The 16,612-nt window shown below is 35.8% G+C and overlaps 1 protein-coding gene across 4 annotated transcripts in view; it reads left to right on the plus strand.

Moving 5' to 3' along the window:
* Nucleotides 1-16,612, plus strand: part of ZDHHC14 (zinc finger DHHC-type palmitoyltransferase 14) — a 114,476-nt gene that overhangs the window by 77,740 nt on the left and 20,124 nt on the right. For all 4 annotated transcript variants that reach the window (XM_068416377.1, XM_068416393.1, XM_068416387.1 and 1 more), the window contains exons 4-5: nt 11,830-11,967; nt 15,706-15,754. In XM_068416377.1, the coding sequence (XP_068272478.1) occupies nt 11,830-11,967; nt 15,706-15,754 (187 nt within the window). The remainder of the gene's footprint in view (nt 1-11,829; nt 11,968-15,705; nt 15,755-16,612) is intronic.

Raw genomic sequence — 16,612 nt, forward strand, 5'->3', positions numbered from 1 at the left:
TGACTGTAAGGCACGGTTCAAATGGTTAGGACTTGCGCTGTGACCAGAATATACACTGTAGGTGATTCTTACCTTTGAACAGTTTTAAGACTAGAAATTTTAAAGTCAGAATCCATAAGAAATAACTGGGCAAGGATGCTATTTTGAGAGTAAGTAGATGTCAGGACCTAAGGATATTTTGTAATGATAGGAGGTTGTTTTCCTGTGAACGTCTTGTATTTTTTCATGACTGTTTTCTTTGGAGGGCAGACAAGGTGATTAAGATATGCTTGGATTTAAAAGCAAACAAAAAAAACCCATCAATCAAATCTCAGTAGTTTTCTAGTTAATTAGATCACATTTAGAGTTTTCTTACGCATTCAAGAAAATAATGTAGAAAGATGTCTCCAGCTGAGAAATGTAATTGCAGCATTCAGCAGTGATATTTTTAGATATAAAGAAGTCATTGGAAGAATTACAGTTTTGTGTTTAGATGATATTCATTTAGGGAGTACACTTACATCAGAGTGAAAAGTTTATTCTTTTGGCCCTGTACAATCTGTTAGTTATCTGTAGATGGTTCCTTCAGTAAAAAAATTTTTCTGATGTGTTAGAATTTTGTAAGTGTTATAAAAGCTATTGAACTTGGCAAGTAGGGATGTTTATGAATTGCAGTTGACACATTTTCAGAAAAATATTATATCAAATGTGTGACCTGGACATTACAATGTTGTGGTATGGCTCAGCAAACCTGATAATGTGACAATGCAGTTGGTGAACAATGCAGTAAATAAAAGTTAAAGGCTATTGTCTTTACCAAAAGTGCATAAGAGCAACTCACACACATCCTGAAGCTTATTTTAAAATAATATTTCAGGTTTTTTTAATAAACCGATATGAAGGATTTTTCTACAGGTTATTCTGTAATCTGATAGGGTCCTTTTCATACTAAATTTGGAAAACCTACTCTGTGAAACATACAACTAGTGATGGCAGAGAGACAACTTAAGCAATCTTTGTCTTCTGATTATGTCTGTGATGAAGCAACAGATGTGAATTATTATGACTATATCAGAAAAGAGTCTGAGCAAATGACTCATGTAAGTATAATTGTATGCAAGATTAGTCTTTTCTGCTCATAAAATAGATATGATCATTGTAATTTCCTCTTGCACATTTTTTAACTTGAAGTTATTTGTTTTAAAATAATTCCATCCATTTATTGGAATGAATTAGCTGTGGTTTTTCTCCTCAGCATTTATAATGGGAATTATAATAAACTATGACTTTTTCAGGGTACATTGCATACTCCTTTTGTTTCCTGATTAGGGACACATATTTGTCATATAAATATTCAGGTGTATTGAATGTAAAAAATGAAACTACAAGTACCTGCAACTAATTTGCTGTGAAAAATAGGTGTCAAGAAAATTGGATTGCTCATGTACTTGTGAAAAACTGACACTCTAAGAGTGTACACTTAATCAGAATGTGTTATGCAGTTTACCACCACTGTTAAGTTAGGATTGTCTATGTGATGATGCTTTTATTTAATTTTAGTTTGTGAATAAATTTTAGAATAGCAGTGAGTGTTCTTTTGCCGCTATCACTTGCTAGTTCCTTACTAATGTAACTAAACTAATGCAAAAATATTCCTACTTCACACGCAGATGGTTATTTAAGCAACTTACGATTGCAACTCACTACCAGTATGGCTGTGCGTTCCTTTCTACTGCACAGTTCCTGAAGCTTTTGCTGCATAGTTATAAACTAACTACAGAGACTGTGTGATACTGGAATGGAGTCTTTCTTCAAACCAGCACTCACTGCTCAGAAAAAAACGGTGTGCTACTTTTACATAAAGGTGTTTTATGATACTGGGCAAATGAATGCAGTGTGAAAGAGAGGTTCTTTCATTCTGTATTTTCTATTGATGCTTTTCATTCTGTAAAGAATGCTTAGCAGCATTTTAAATATCTAAGTATGTGCAAAAATGTATTCATTGTTGGTTTTCCCCGCTTTTGAATTACTCTTAACTTTCTGGTTGTCTAGAAAGCATATCTGTTACTTGATCTTGTTTCTGATTTTCATTTCATCACTAATTTTTTTATAAATGGCTATGTAGTATATTTAGATTAAAATATGAAGTAATAGCTAAAAAAAATAATTTTACTTCTACCCGTCGTAATACTTCAAACTCCTTTAGCTTTGCAATATTTTCATAGTAGTATCCAAAAAATCTGGATTTTCAGACAAATGTAGTTTTTTGCATTTATGTAATGGCTTCAAAAAATTGGTTGAATAAGTGTTCCTTGAGGCAAATATCTTGGGTGTATTCCTGACTTACTTTCTTTAACTGCCTTTGTGAATGGCAGTTGGAAGTTAGCCCCTCAAGGGTTTTCTGTATAACATTATGTTGCTTAAAAGTTATAAATAAATTTAAAATAATATACACATAAGCACAACAGATAAAGACTTTAAAAAAAGAATAACCACAGCAGGCATAAATTCTGAGCTCAAGCTAGTTATTGCAGGGTTTTGACAAGAGGTTTTGATTGCACTGTGTGATGCTAGTAAGAAGCCAGTGGTTGGGCTTGCTTGTGAATTGACCAAATGACTTTTTTAAAATTTATTTTTAGTCATTTCAACATCAACTGTGTAATTTCCTTTTTTTTTGTTTTGTTTTAATAAATAATTTTTGTCTTGTTTAATTTGATTTCTACAGTAAAAACTGAAAAAGAAGCAGCTATTTCCAAGCAATTTATTTAAATATAGTGCCGAATGACTAATGAGAAACAGTGGCTAATGATTAGCAAGCAGTAAACCAGCTTAGTCCAATAAACTAAATGTCGAAAGCTTTCCTTGCATTCACATGCCAGACTTTTGCTTATCAAGCGAAGTGACTGATTTAGACTAAGGCAAAAATCCGGTATGGTGGAAGAAGCGATCCATCATTTATATTAATCTAAGAGAATATGGCCTTTTTATTTGTTTCAGAATCTGTATATTGTAAATCTGTGTGTGACTGATGGATAAAGATAGCTTCTCTTCTCTGATTCCACTGTGTTTCTTTCAACACATGATTTTTTCCCCACAGAGGATTCAAAGCTCAAATTTTTGAAATTGGATGTCATAACTTAACTTTGAAAAGTTTAGTCTGATTTTTCAAAGATCACTGATGAACATGAGAATGGCATACTAAGTTAGACCAAAGTTTCGGTTTGTGCGGTAGCCCATTTCCCACCATGGCCAGAGTGGATCCCTGGGGAAGAGGGCAAGCATGCAGGGATGCTTCCTGCTGAATATTCTCACACTCAGAAACTTTCAGCATAGGCCTTCTTGTACCCTGGGGGGTTATTCCTTTCTTTTCAATAGCTCTTGGTGGATCCTAGTTGGCCTTCTTTGTGCCTAATATAAGCTTTTTGAGATGGGGAACCAGGATGCCAGTAGTGCTGAAGGCGCACATACCTTACTGGCATTTCTGTTGATGTTTCTGTTTTCTGTAGGAGACAGGGTTCCTCTCACTTGTAAGTCTTATTGCTTCTCTATGGATCCTAAACATGAGACCAAGTGTCAAGATTTTGACAGAAATTTTGACAGAAAATATGCTGTATTAGAAGCCGACAGACACCCCCTTTCTGGTTAAATCATTGCTTCTGTAAAGCACTTCTGCCAGGCAATTGTAGGCATTGTCTTTTGTTTTTGGTCTTGACCAGACTACACTAATTTATTGTTTTGAAAATTCAATGTGCTACATACCCAGTATTATGCCAAACAGCAGAATTTGGAGAAATAATTGTTTTTAAAAGTAGTTTTCCAGATTAGACACCAGTGTTGTAAATTTATTTTCTTAAAATGGGGAATTAATTATTAAAACACACGTAACCTATAACACACACAACGTAAGACAAAGAGTGAGAATTACCAGTGTGTTCTGGGAGAAGCTCTTCCCTGTAGTCACTCCAGATACCACCATCTTCCAGCCTAGAGAACAAAAATTACATGAAAAACGGCTGACAGGTGGGATTGTAGCAGTTTGGTTTTTATAACACTGATACTGTGTCTGAGAGTAATTTTTCCAGGACTTCGTGGTCCTTTATAATCAGTGTGTATTTACTTGATGTCAGGACTTTTTTGCTTGGTTTTAATTCCAATCTGTAGTGCTCTTCCTTCATTACCTTATTATCTCCCTTCTTCCTTTCAGTTCCTCTTCGTGACCTTTGCCTATTTCTTTCCTTACATTTCCTGCAATGAAGACAGTACAGTTTTCACTTCATTTGGGGGCCTGATTTTTGAACCTGTTAAACCTTAGCTCCGAGTCTCTTGAAGCAACTCTTTAGCTGAACAGTTAAAACTACGAAGTTGGCTGCTATGTCCTTTCTTTTTTTCCCGTTTCTTTTCTTGTATTTTTTTTCCCACTTTTTATACATGAGAAATGGCTTTGGCTCTTGCTGTTTGTGCTGCCTTTTTGAGGCACCCAAGAAGCTGCTAAACAGAGTACACACCAGCGCTTACAGAAGCGATATATTGTTTGTTTATGATTGTGCCATCTATATGCTAGATGTACTTTAGAAATTCAGGGAGCATGGCATGTGTGTCAAAGAGGTTTTAAGTCTAAGCCAAAGCATTAGGAAATATGGCAGAAAGTCTCTTTAAAAAAAGATTATAGTATTATAGGTTACTTCAGAGAGAAGTTGCAGCTTATGTATTGGTCTGTATATAAAAAAAAGCAGAGATGATCATAATACCCAACTGTGTAAATGATGTTGTAAACCTCAGATGTCAGAGAAAAAATTGGAGAGAAATTACCATTAAAAAAAATTAGGAACCTAAGAAAATAAACAAATATTTACATTTGATGCAATAACAATTTGAAAGATGGTTAAGGAATTCAAAGGCAGATACAAGGCAGCAACAGAAGTGTGTAAAAAATGTGATTTCATGTAGAATAGAGAGGAACAAATCCATGAACTTTGTGGATGCTGATACCTGGTAAGGATACCATGCTTCCCCTAGGGACAAGTTGAGGTTTTTCACTCTCTTCCTCCATGGTTGGGTGTGTGTCGGGCACTTGTTTGGTTCTGTGTGTGAATGTATTGTATTGATGAGAATAGATATGTAAGGAGAGATTGTTAAGCAGTGAGGTCCTTTGCTGTGCACTCTGTACCTATCAAAGAACAGTCATTCTAAACTGCTGCTGCTACCTTTGAAAAAGTCACCATTAATGTGCATGCAGTCAAAGGGGTTTATTGTTAATTAGTCAATATTTATTACTGGAGGTAGCAGTGAAGTGAGCTATGTGACAATATAGTTTAATTACGATGACGTATCCTAGGGCAATGGCTGGATGTTTTCCTAATAAATCAATTGCTATTTTTATTTTAAAAATTAAGCATGTTTATTTTCTTGTTGTGAATAGCATTAGTCTGCCACTATTGAAGTTGATTAGCGTGGAAAAAGTTGACATTGCAACTGATTTTCTTAAAAAAACTCCACCCAAATATCTTAGCTGTCTGGGACAGTATCTAAATGATCGTGAAAGTAAAATATTTTTGAGTAGCCCTTGTGTTTGTGTTTCTGGTCGACTTTTTGTTCTAGATATCCATGCACATTATCAATTTATTTCATTAATAGAGGCCCATCTTTCCCAATGTTACATTGCTGTTTCAGTTTGCATCACCTTGTAGATATTAGTGTAGTGTCCGGAATGTAATCTGGAGTAAACCTTTGGTGAGTATTTCCCAAATGTAAACTTGAGGCTAGAAGACTATTTCTGTTTCATTTGGTTTTCTTGGGGCATTTTGATTTGGGATCAGAGTACAAAAGCACTGAAGCTTGGTGATTTAAAGGATCTATTGTGCATTGTCCATAACAGATGTTCTAAAATAACATCAGCATGCATATAAATGTAACTTGCAATTGGTCTTTTGTTGTTCACCATTTTTTTCATATAAATTTCTACTCTGATTTCATTCCACAAAAGTAACAGCAAAGGCATTGTCAGGGGAATGACTGTCGCACAGGTGAATGTAGTGTAAGTTAAAGTGATCCATATATTTGATCGCTGTTGCCAATTTATGGCAAGTCCCACTGGTGTATTTTTAAAATATGATTAAATAAACTGTTTTCTTAGGAGTGATGACTTCAGTCAGTGGAACTGAACATCTGACCTAAGGATAGTTTTTATGAATATGCTATGAATATCGGATACAAGATTTTTTATTAGTCATGTTAAATTATCAGATGTTCTGAACTGACTGTAAAGGATTTAATGCCATGATTGTATTTGCTTTTGTGCATGTGTACATGACTGTCAGCAAGCTGTTGGGATTGAACTGCTGTATCTTAGAAGAAAATAAATACTTTTGGTAATTGAAAGTATTCCTTATATGGACTTTTAAAAACCTCATTTGTTTTCCTAAACATTTCAAGAGCAACCAAATTCTGAAAGTACCATTTATCATACAAAGTATCAAGTCAAAAAGCCTGAATAGATGTGGTCATGTCATGACATCATAGTCCTGCAAAAAGCTGTAATTGTCATCATTATGAATATGTCCAGATGTGTCGGTATCTCTACATAATTGTTCAGTGTGCTTCCACGACAATGGACTTTGTAGTCCCATGTTGTACTGCTACTATCAAAAGTAATTTTGAGTAATGCTGGCCCAGTTGGTTGAGTTGTAAAGTGATTTTTTGACTCACACAAGATTTGAATAGGGGGCTGTTGAGTCTTCCCAGACCTGGGGTGCATGTTTGCATGTGTTAAATAAAGATGGTAACATTCAGTGAATGCCCTAGGTTTGTATCTTTGCCCTACAACGCTTTACTTGACTGGGATGGAAGAATTAGCAAGTGAATTCTAACTTGTGCTCATTGGAATCTCCTAGTAATGTGACCTAGATATTTTTGCACCTGTAGACTTTTGTCTTTGAGACCTGACTTCACATTAAGCTTTAGAAAATGTATGTTGGCATGCAGTGATCCAGTTGAGCAAAGGAAGAAGGAAGCAGTTCATAAATAATAAATGTTTCTGAGATCACAGTGTGAGCAGATGAGAAAAGCTGCAAACTGAAGGGCCAAGCTGGCCTAAAAATGTTCCATGTAAAAATGTTTTTTTGTTCCTTGTAAATTATAAAGCTTTTATTAAGTGTTTTGAAAGAGGGGTCATTTTGTACGTGGTTTCCTGGAGTGTAGTGATTGAAAAATGGAAGCTGAACATTTAAGGATTTAAAGACTCTACATGCTGTGCTGTGGGAAAGTAGAGATTTGACACTTTGATTCTGAGCAGCAAGGAACATGCTTCAGTCTGGCTTCTGAAGGAAACACTCTCCCTCTATAAGACCATTGCTTATTGAAATGGAAAATGTTCTCAGGTTTTTTTTTATCCGAGATATCCAGCAGGTAATGTTTCTTAAGTTTTCAAATGTACATGTTTCAGGGAAGGTAAAAACCAAGAGAAGTGTCTAAAGTATGATGTAACTTGTATGTTCTTCTGTCATCCAGTCAGCATATATTATTAGGTGAGTGTTAATGAGGCAACTGAGTCATGATGGCAACTTGCTGCTTCCAAAGGGACAGTATCTGAACTTCGTCCTCTTTTTTTTTTCCCACTTGTGTGATTCTCTCCTTTGTGCCTGCTCACACAGCCCTTAGTAACACACAGCCGTTGGTAAGTCAGTTTTTCTCACTAAGCAATGAACAAAATAATTCCATTTTAATTTCCTTCCAGTTCAGGGATCTGGCCTGACTCATCAGCAGCTTAGACAATGAAACAAGCGGGATGAAGTGGCAGGAAAGGCTGCATGTGGCCATCTCTTTCACTGCCACTAAGCTTTTAGATTAGCTTGGCTATCTTGTGAAGCCTCACCCTTAGGATTTGGTTATGGGGGTGCTGCCTGTCCTCAGAAGTTATTATCCAAGTTCGTAGTTGCTGGAAAAGTTGTTGGGAAAGACTAGTAAAATAAAGTCACTGTTGCAGGTTTACTGACAGCTCTTGAGGTTTCTTATCTCTTTGGTTGTCTGTGGTCTTTACAGCAGCATTTTTAGTCTCCATTTACCCATCTTCTCTTTTCATTTTGATACTTCACCTTATAAACTGTTCACACATTTTCTCAATCTTTCTTGTTTGCTTCAGCTTTTGTTCTCAGACCCTGAAATATTAATCGAAACTGGATTTCTCCTGCAGTCCTGATAAGTGTTAACCTGTAGTAAGGTTGGTGTTACAGCTAAGCTGAATTAACACTTAGCTGCCTCTGAAAGGGTTACTTCATCCCTTCTCTGGCAGTGTGTTCTCACTGCTTCACTTGGGCCAGCTTTGGTGTTTGATACTGTGATGAGCTGGCCTGGGGAGTTAGGCAACAGAAAATTAACCATAGTTTTAGGTTCATCTGGCTCTGTGAACCAGGTCCCTACAGGGTAAAATGAACACCAGGCTTGGCCTAAGGATGGAGAGCCATAAACACCCAGGCAAGAGGTTGTTCACAGGACTGCTAAAAGGGGAGAAGATGGGCTATCTGTTTTAGCAGTAGATCTCAATTAGGCAGATATGACTGTAATGTCATACCACATCCTTAAGGAAAATACCTTGCTGCTTTTGCTTAGAGTGCAGGAGGATGATCTATCACAACTTTTCTATCCACGGGATGCTTCCATAGACAAACTTTTCAGACCTTGTAGCTTTCTGCCTCCCTCACTAAGAGTTCTAATACACTTTTTATTAATAAGAGTTTGTATTACCAATGTTTTGGTTCTCTTCATTTGCCTCAAATATTTTTACATTAACCTTGTCACAAATGTATTATTGAATACAGTAGCACATTAACTATACCCTATAAATGTAAACCAGAACTGCAGTCATCACCTCTACACAGTCTGTTATTTTTCATAACAATCAGTTGCATTTATATTTGCTCTGCATTTTAAGTTTATGAGGGCCAGAATTCCCAGTTTTTCTCAGCATCAGTAGTTTTTCATTTCTCAGTGAGGGTAAATCTTAATTTTGCTGCTAATGTTATCCAAGCCAAGTAAAGATGTCAGGCAGAGCTTCCTTTTCCAAAGCATTGGTTGTTCAGTTTGCAGGCATCTGGAGTGCTGGAGGTGAACATTAAGGTACTGTGTTCTTTCTTCATTAATACTTATTAAACCGTGTCTTTTGGTAAAGAAGAAGAAACAGCTCTAGATTTAAGAGAGTTTATACTTCTTAACAGCATTATAAGTTTCTGCTTAGTATGTGTCTGTTCATTTTGCCAGGGTTGGCTGTTTTCTCTTGCATTAACAACTAAGCAGAGCAGCTCACAAGCTATAAGGCTATTGTCTTTAACTTGGATTTACATATTTGTGCTCTGCTGAGTAGAATAGTCCCTTGCTTTTTGATATAGTGTTTTGTGGCACAGAGCATAAATATCACATCCCTTTCTATTTTATGATTGAGAAAAATGAGGCCCAGTTTATTCATTCATAACACTCATGTAAACCCTTTAATACTTCTTTTTCATTAGAGTTGTTTCAGATTTAACACTGTAGCAGTATTGTTCGTATCTAACAGCCTTTTCAGTCCATTGCTGCTTTACAAACATCTTAGGTAGTCACTTAGCTTCACAATGATTGGTAAGGTATTTACTGAGAAAGTGGAGCCTTTCAGTTTACCAAGAAAGTCTGAAGACAGAAATTGGAGAGGAGTGACAAGTAGGTTAAAAATACCAAGTCAGTCCTTAGTAAGGAATATATATGTGTGTGTATATATGTATGTGTGTTTATAGATGGGGGTGTGTGTGTGTATGTGTGTTTATGTTTGTCTGCATTTATCTGAATCATTTGAATAGATGTCTACATGTATCTTAATATTGTTTCATGGCTAGAAACTGAGCTTTATGTCAATATAATTTGTTGATTCCTACTGTGTCAGCATAAAAGAGAATGAATGTGTATATATAGAATTCATCTTCCAAAGACATGTCATGATTTTATTTTTTTTTCCCTGAAGCAGTAGGGTACAAAAGTACCCTAGGATTATGCTCTTCAAAAGGCTCTGTAACTGTATTTTTCTTTGTGTTATTATTTGCTCATGTGTTGTATTAGGTACCCTTTAAATGAAGTAAACTCTTTATTGGAACATAAGGATTCATTCAGAAGCAAATGTAAAAATAAGCATTGTTCAAATGCAATGTCAACTTATTTCAGGCATACAAATGTATTGAACTGGATAAAGGTATTATTGCCTACTCTTTTAGATAACAGAGTGTTTAGTTCTTGGTATTCTTAGCAGTACTCATTAAATCAAAGTATTTCTGAAGCCTTATCCTAAGAAAGTTCAGTAACTTCACCTTGGATAGCCCCATTGGAATTTGAAACAGATTTATGGCAGAAACATGTGGTCTAAACAGCTGTCACGCAAAACCATTTAAAAAAAACCCCTGTAAGTCTGGTGAACTCAGAAATCTGTTGTGCATGTTATTTTGACTTTTTTTTTTTAAATGAAGATGATACTAAATACATCCTTCAAGGAAAAGCTCTAATGTAGGTCTTTAACATAAAGCCATAGCTCAAATAAACTGGTGTGCTTGGACAGATGTGCCTGTTTAACATAGGGCTTAAGGACTTCAAATTTATAGCTCGCCTTTCCAGTGGAATTACAAATAGTTTGATATTGTACGTCAATGGAGGCATAAAAGTCACAGAAAACAAACAGGATTTGGACGAGGATCAGAGAGTGAGAGAGAGTCAGCATGAGAGCATCTGTCTTATGTTATGATCTTGGGTTTGATTAAAAAATTTAAAATTCTGTCATTCTGTCAGTGTAATCTCTCCAAAGCAAAGTTAGGAAATGCCGGTTTGTTTCCTGACAATTGCTCTGTTTCCATTATCTGGTGTACTGGGATGGGAAGGGGGGGTCCAGGCTGCCTGGGGAGAAGCAGAGCGAACTGTTCCCTCTACCACTTCCAGTGCTGGGGCATTTCCTCTGTGTTGGGGACACTGATTTCTGACCCACCCTGGCCTTTTTCTATCTCATGAATGAGTTAAGCTCTCAGGGAAATAAAGGGAAAGGGTTTGGTTTAATAAAAAGAGGCAGCCTATAGTGCAAAGAGTAACAGAGCATTCAGATGACATCTACCAATTTTTATACCATGTGGTTCACAGAAAATTCCTGCAAGATTGAATGGATTATTAAAGAAAAAAAAAAAAACAAACCAAAACTGAAAGAAGTATAAGCAAATTTTACAAGACTGTCTGAATTTTAACATTTGAAAACTGGTTTATGTGAGTGATTTAGCTATTTTTAATGGTTTTGTATGGCAGTGTCAATTCTAAGTGGAAAAATAGGAGGTCTGGAATGGAGAATATTTTGAGTGAAGCAAAAAAAAGAAGTGGGAGGGTGTACATATTTCATATACTGTAAATGATGGATGAGACGATACTAGACATAAGTCAGAGGTGTGATCATGACAGATAGAAATAAAACCTCAAAAACTCTAGTTTTGAGTAGAAGAATCACTGGAAGAAAAAAACCCTTATTTTGAAAAAATAAAATACATTGAGTTGGTACTACTGTATGTGACAGTGGATAAACACATGCTTATTGGTCTGACTGCACAATTTATCACAATAATGCTGTTAGTTACAGTAGCTCATCTCAACCATGCTTTGATTTCTTTAAAAGCTGTAAGGTTTCATTAAAATACTCCTTTTTTTCTTTTTCAGTTTTTCCTTTCTAAATAAGAATTTCTCTGTGGCTAATTTGCAAATGCCAGTTAAATCATGAGTTTTAATATAGTATTCAGAGAGCTTTTGTCAAATAAACAGCATTTTATTAATTCTTTTCCATTTTTTTTCTTCTGCCTCTCATTTCAGAACGGTTTGATCACCACTGTCCCTGGGTAGGCAACTGTGTGGGGAAAAGAAACTACAGATTTTTTTATATGTTTATTTTATCTCTGTCCTTTCTGACAGTCTTTATATTTGCATTCGTTATCACCCACGTCATCCTTCGTAAGTATGCTGGTGAAATCAGATTACGTATGTAGCCATTTGCTTGAGTTTTTTACTTTTAAGTTATTCTTTTGATCATTCAGGGTTTATTTGTTTATTTATTTGCCTTTTCTCTGAAGCTTCACAATCCCCAATGAGTCCCATTCTGGTCTGTAGCAGACCCTGGTCATGCTAGTCATTGATCTAATGCTGGCTTTGTCTTAATATGGTGTTAATTTTCTTTTTTGTTTTTTTTGTCCTTTTGTGGACAGTTTATTGGAAAAAGAAGCACACATACTTTATGTCTAAGTATACAGATAGTATCATCTTCCCAAAGAACTTTTGTGTGCTTTTTCAACTGTAAGCATGACTCACTTGCCATCCAAACAGGTAAATTACTAGGAAATAGATTGGAGCTATTTTACACTTTTTGTTGTTTGCTGTTTAGTTTTACATCTTTCTCTACCCTATTTTTAACACAAGTTACTTTCATTTGCATAGACATTCTGAGAATAATCAATTTATACTGGAGTGAATCAGATAAGCTACACGAAGATGAATATTCATGAGTTTGAGATTGATTTTTATTTGTATTCTGGATTGGGTTTGAGGAGGGTATTTTCAAGACTCTTGGGTAGTGTCTTTTTTTTTTTTCCACACATGTAACAGATTTTGTTAGCTCCTATATGATGATGACGTTCTAGTTTATGGTGATAGGTTATATGTCTCGTCTTTAAAGACCTTTTTTATGTTGTGGGGGGTTTTTAACCCACTATCACTAGGAAGCTTAAGAGTGTTCTATTTTTTCACTGATTATACAGGATATTGCCTTGAACAGTATTTCTTTAATCATTTTGGAAATGTGTTCTTTTTATTTCTTTGTATTCTGTATTACAATGGAAACCTGATAGAAGTAATAATTTCAGTTTATAACACATTCATAAAGCTAACTTGATAATGGCAATATTTAGAGAATGTTTTACTGAAAAATATGCCAGATTGTGATCAATTTCTTAAATTGCTTACACTGTGCAGGGAAAATTTGTATTTTAAAAAACAGAACTCCTCCTTTTATTTGTGCTTCACAAAAGAAAGATAAGAGCCCCAAACTGCTCTCCTATAGCTCAGAAATCTAGCATATAGACTAGAGCTAGGGGCACTTTCAATTTTGGGGGAGTCTGGATCAACAAGTTGTTCTCATTGCAAGATACAGCATTTCTAGTATCAGTTGAAAGAGCATGTACATGTTATTTAAAAAGGGAAAAGTAATTATTGGAAAGAGAACATGTTCCATTAATACTCAAATCCTTGAAATTTATTTGGGCATACATGAGTGCATATGTGCACACTTTTTACATTTAAGAAGAAGGAAGCATATTTTTTTTCTATCATCTTACTCTGCTAGAATTCAGTAGTTGAAAACATCAGTCTGACAATATAAAGCTACTTTTGAAGCTAGCCTACCTGTGTTTCATAAACAGTACAGTGCTTTTTTTTTGCAGTTTTCAGTGTATGAATTACGAATATTATGCCAATATTTCATGTTCTGTATGTCAAGTGGATTTATCCAGTGGATTTTAACTTTACAGTGTCAATACCTAATTTAAGTATGAATTAGACAAAGAACAGAGAAATGAAGTGTGCCTCTGTGTGGTTGAGCAGCACTTTAGCACTGTGTAGGTGTTAACAGATAATGAATAGTAAACGTTAAATGCTGACTTGTCTAAGTATATCAACTGTAAAACCTTCTCACTATGGAGGTTTATCTAGCTTGGATGAGACAGGAAAAACCTCCCTAGTTCTAAAGACTGTTTGGTCCTCAAAGGCAATGGGAGCAGGTATGAACTATGATTACTTCCTTGATGTTTGTTTGCTACATTTGAGCTTCAAGCCCACCTTTCAGATTTATCTACTGTAATCTTGACTGTGTCAAAAAAAAAAAAAGTTCTTTACAAATAAGGTTTCTTTATCGATCACTCCACTCTGTCTGTGCCTACTATTCTTCTAGAATTCCTCTCATCTACCTTACTAATAGTTACCACTCAACTATTTTTGTTCTGTTTTGCAGTCCTGCAGTTCTTCAGCTGATGCTAACCATTAGGCAGGATTCTCAGTTACTTAATCTGAACCTTTGCAATTGGCATAGAGTGCTTTGTGTTAGCATGTCTGAATAAAGTTTCATTTTTTAAACTGGGGACTATGATATTCCTGCAGTGTTTTAAAGTCATCCTTATGTATTTCCACAAGTTCTGGCAAAATTCTTTATCCTAGAGAAAGTCCTGCTGGCTTAATCAAGTCCTGTTCTTAGCTCTTCTGAAGATGATCCTAGCAGGATAACCTTACCATCAGCAACACTTTATTCTAGATATCCTGTGTTAGACTGAATGCCTTCTGACAATATTCTTTCAGGAAGGGACTGAGGGATATTTATAGCAACTTGTAGGCATTGACATTAAAACAAAAAATCCTTTATGTTTCATCTTAATAGGGAGGTTCCTTCTCTGATGGTGTTGATTACGTAGGGAACCACTTTTTTAATATCTCTTGATTTACAAATTGTTGTAATTTTTTTCATTTTTAATAAATCTTGCAAGCTGGCATTTTTATAATTTTTGGGCCTAAGTGGTGACGAGATATGAGATACATCTTAACTTTTTGTTTTCTGTGGACTTACTTTTGAGGCATTCATTGGAAATTTGGCCTTCCCAGGACTAAGAATCTTTGCACATAGTATTATTGAAGATGATAAAACGACTTTGTAAATCAGATACTTTAAAGGTATTGTCTTGCAAGATTTTCTTCCATCTCCCTAAGCTTAACACATTTTCCATAGTAGTGCCTGTCTTCACAGTTACTCAGCTCTGTTTGAAGCATCAGTATTTCAACTGCATGTGGCAGTGAGGAACCTTCCCCTTCTGATATATTGGGAACTGCTTGTAAGAGTCTGACCAGCAGTAGGGAATAGAGATCACACCTACCTGCTGCCATTGCCATTAAGGATCCTAAAAATAGTAAGAAGGTAGGGGGAAGTTCCACTAGTCTTGTGCCTTGAGGGTAAGAACCAGTTATGAGAGTCTGAAAAGTAAAATGCAAATTGTGTGCCTTATACTTTTGTGACATTGGGTCAGTTTCTACAGACTTACTCACTTGTTGCATATTTATCAGAAAATTGTCAAATTGCCCTTTTTGATTAATATCTCATGGTTGTGGAATCCAAGTGGATGCTTCTGCATCTCTAGTTCATTGGAGCATGCTGCTCTTGAGCTCTTTTCAGCTAGTAGATATTCTCCTATTTGCCCAGAGGCAACAAGCACCTATTAGAAAAACCTTCTGTGCAGGTGCAGTAGGAGCAGGATTATAGTTTAGAGATCTTTGGCTGCTTCCAGAACAAAGGAGGGGAAGTTGAGAATCTGGGTTTATAGTATAAATTTCAAACTAAAAAAGTAGCTTATAAATTTTTGTTTCCATATTAGGTCTGAAAAGAAGAGGAATAATCAGAAATCTTGTTCATGGGAAAGTATGCATGCATCAGTTTGGTACAACTGAGAAAATATGCTGCAGATGTTAGACCTGATAACTTACCCAAAGTTTTTTTCTGATGTTGCTGTTGAGCAACATAATCTCAGATTTATAATACTAAATCTATTCTATGATTACTCAGTTGATCTTCAAATATTAATTGTGGTGTTAACACATGCTGAAAACAGTCTATAGTCCAATTTCTTACTCAGCTGGTCATTTTGGGTTCTATTTCTACAGGTTCTCAACAAACAGGGTTCCTCAATGCCCTGAAGGACAGTCCTGCAAGATATCCTTTCACTGAAACAAATTGTAGATCTTGTTGCAAAATAACATCTGAGATGTGTTTTTGCTTGTTTTCTTACTATTGTTGGATTATGTGCATTTGGGACTTTATCAGTTAAGTATGTCATCACTTCCTGCACAACAGGATTTCTCACCACATGTTGGAGGTAGGAAAGAGACTATAGCCTGGGGTAGTTTTTGTTCTTCATCTTTTGCAGAGTAGTGCTCTTGACAAAGGTCTGTAGTTTCCCTGTGTGATGGAAATATGTTCCATGTATTTGAGATGGAATTCATAAATATATCTCACACTATGCCCATGATGTGGTTTCATTTAAAATATTAAGTAATTCTTCTGCTTTTACAACAGAAAGTATCCAAAATGGCTGACTCTTGTCAGCGTAGAAAAAGTAGATTGTGGAACAACTGAAACCATAAGCTGTCCCTAAAGAGTTCAATTCCTGAAAGTATTCTTATGTTTATTTACTGTTTTTAGAGAAGTCATTTTCACGTATCAACTTCTGTTAAGTTACATAAAAGTATACACAAGCATACACAGGGACTGCTATTGTTGTTCAGCCTGGAGAATAGAAGGTTCTGGGGAGACCTTATTATGGTCTTTAGATATATAAAGGGTGCTCATAAGAAAGACAGAGACTTTTTACCAGGGCCTGTAGTGACAGGACAAAGGGCAACAGTTTTAAACTGAAAGCGGATAGATTTAGGTTGGCTATAACAAAGAAATTTTTTACAATAAGGGTGGTGAGACACTGGAACAGGTTGCCCACAGAAGCTGTGGATGCCCCCTCCCTGGCAGTGTTTTTAAGGACAGATTGGATGGGGCTTTGAGCAACCCGATCTAGTG

The sequence above is a fragment of the Nyctibius grandis genome, chromosome 1 (genome assembly GCF_013368605.1).
Source record: "Nyctibius grandis isolate bNycGra1 chromosome 1, bNycGra1.pri, whole genome shotgun sequence".
In the NCBI taxonomy this organism is placed as follows: Eukaryota; Metazoa; Chordata; class Aves; order Nyctibiiformes; family Nyctibiidae; genus Nyctibius; species Nyctibius grandis.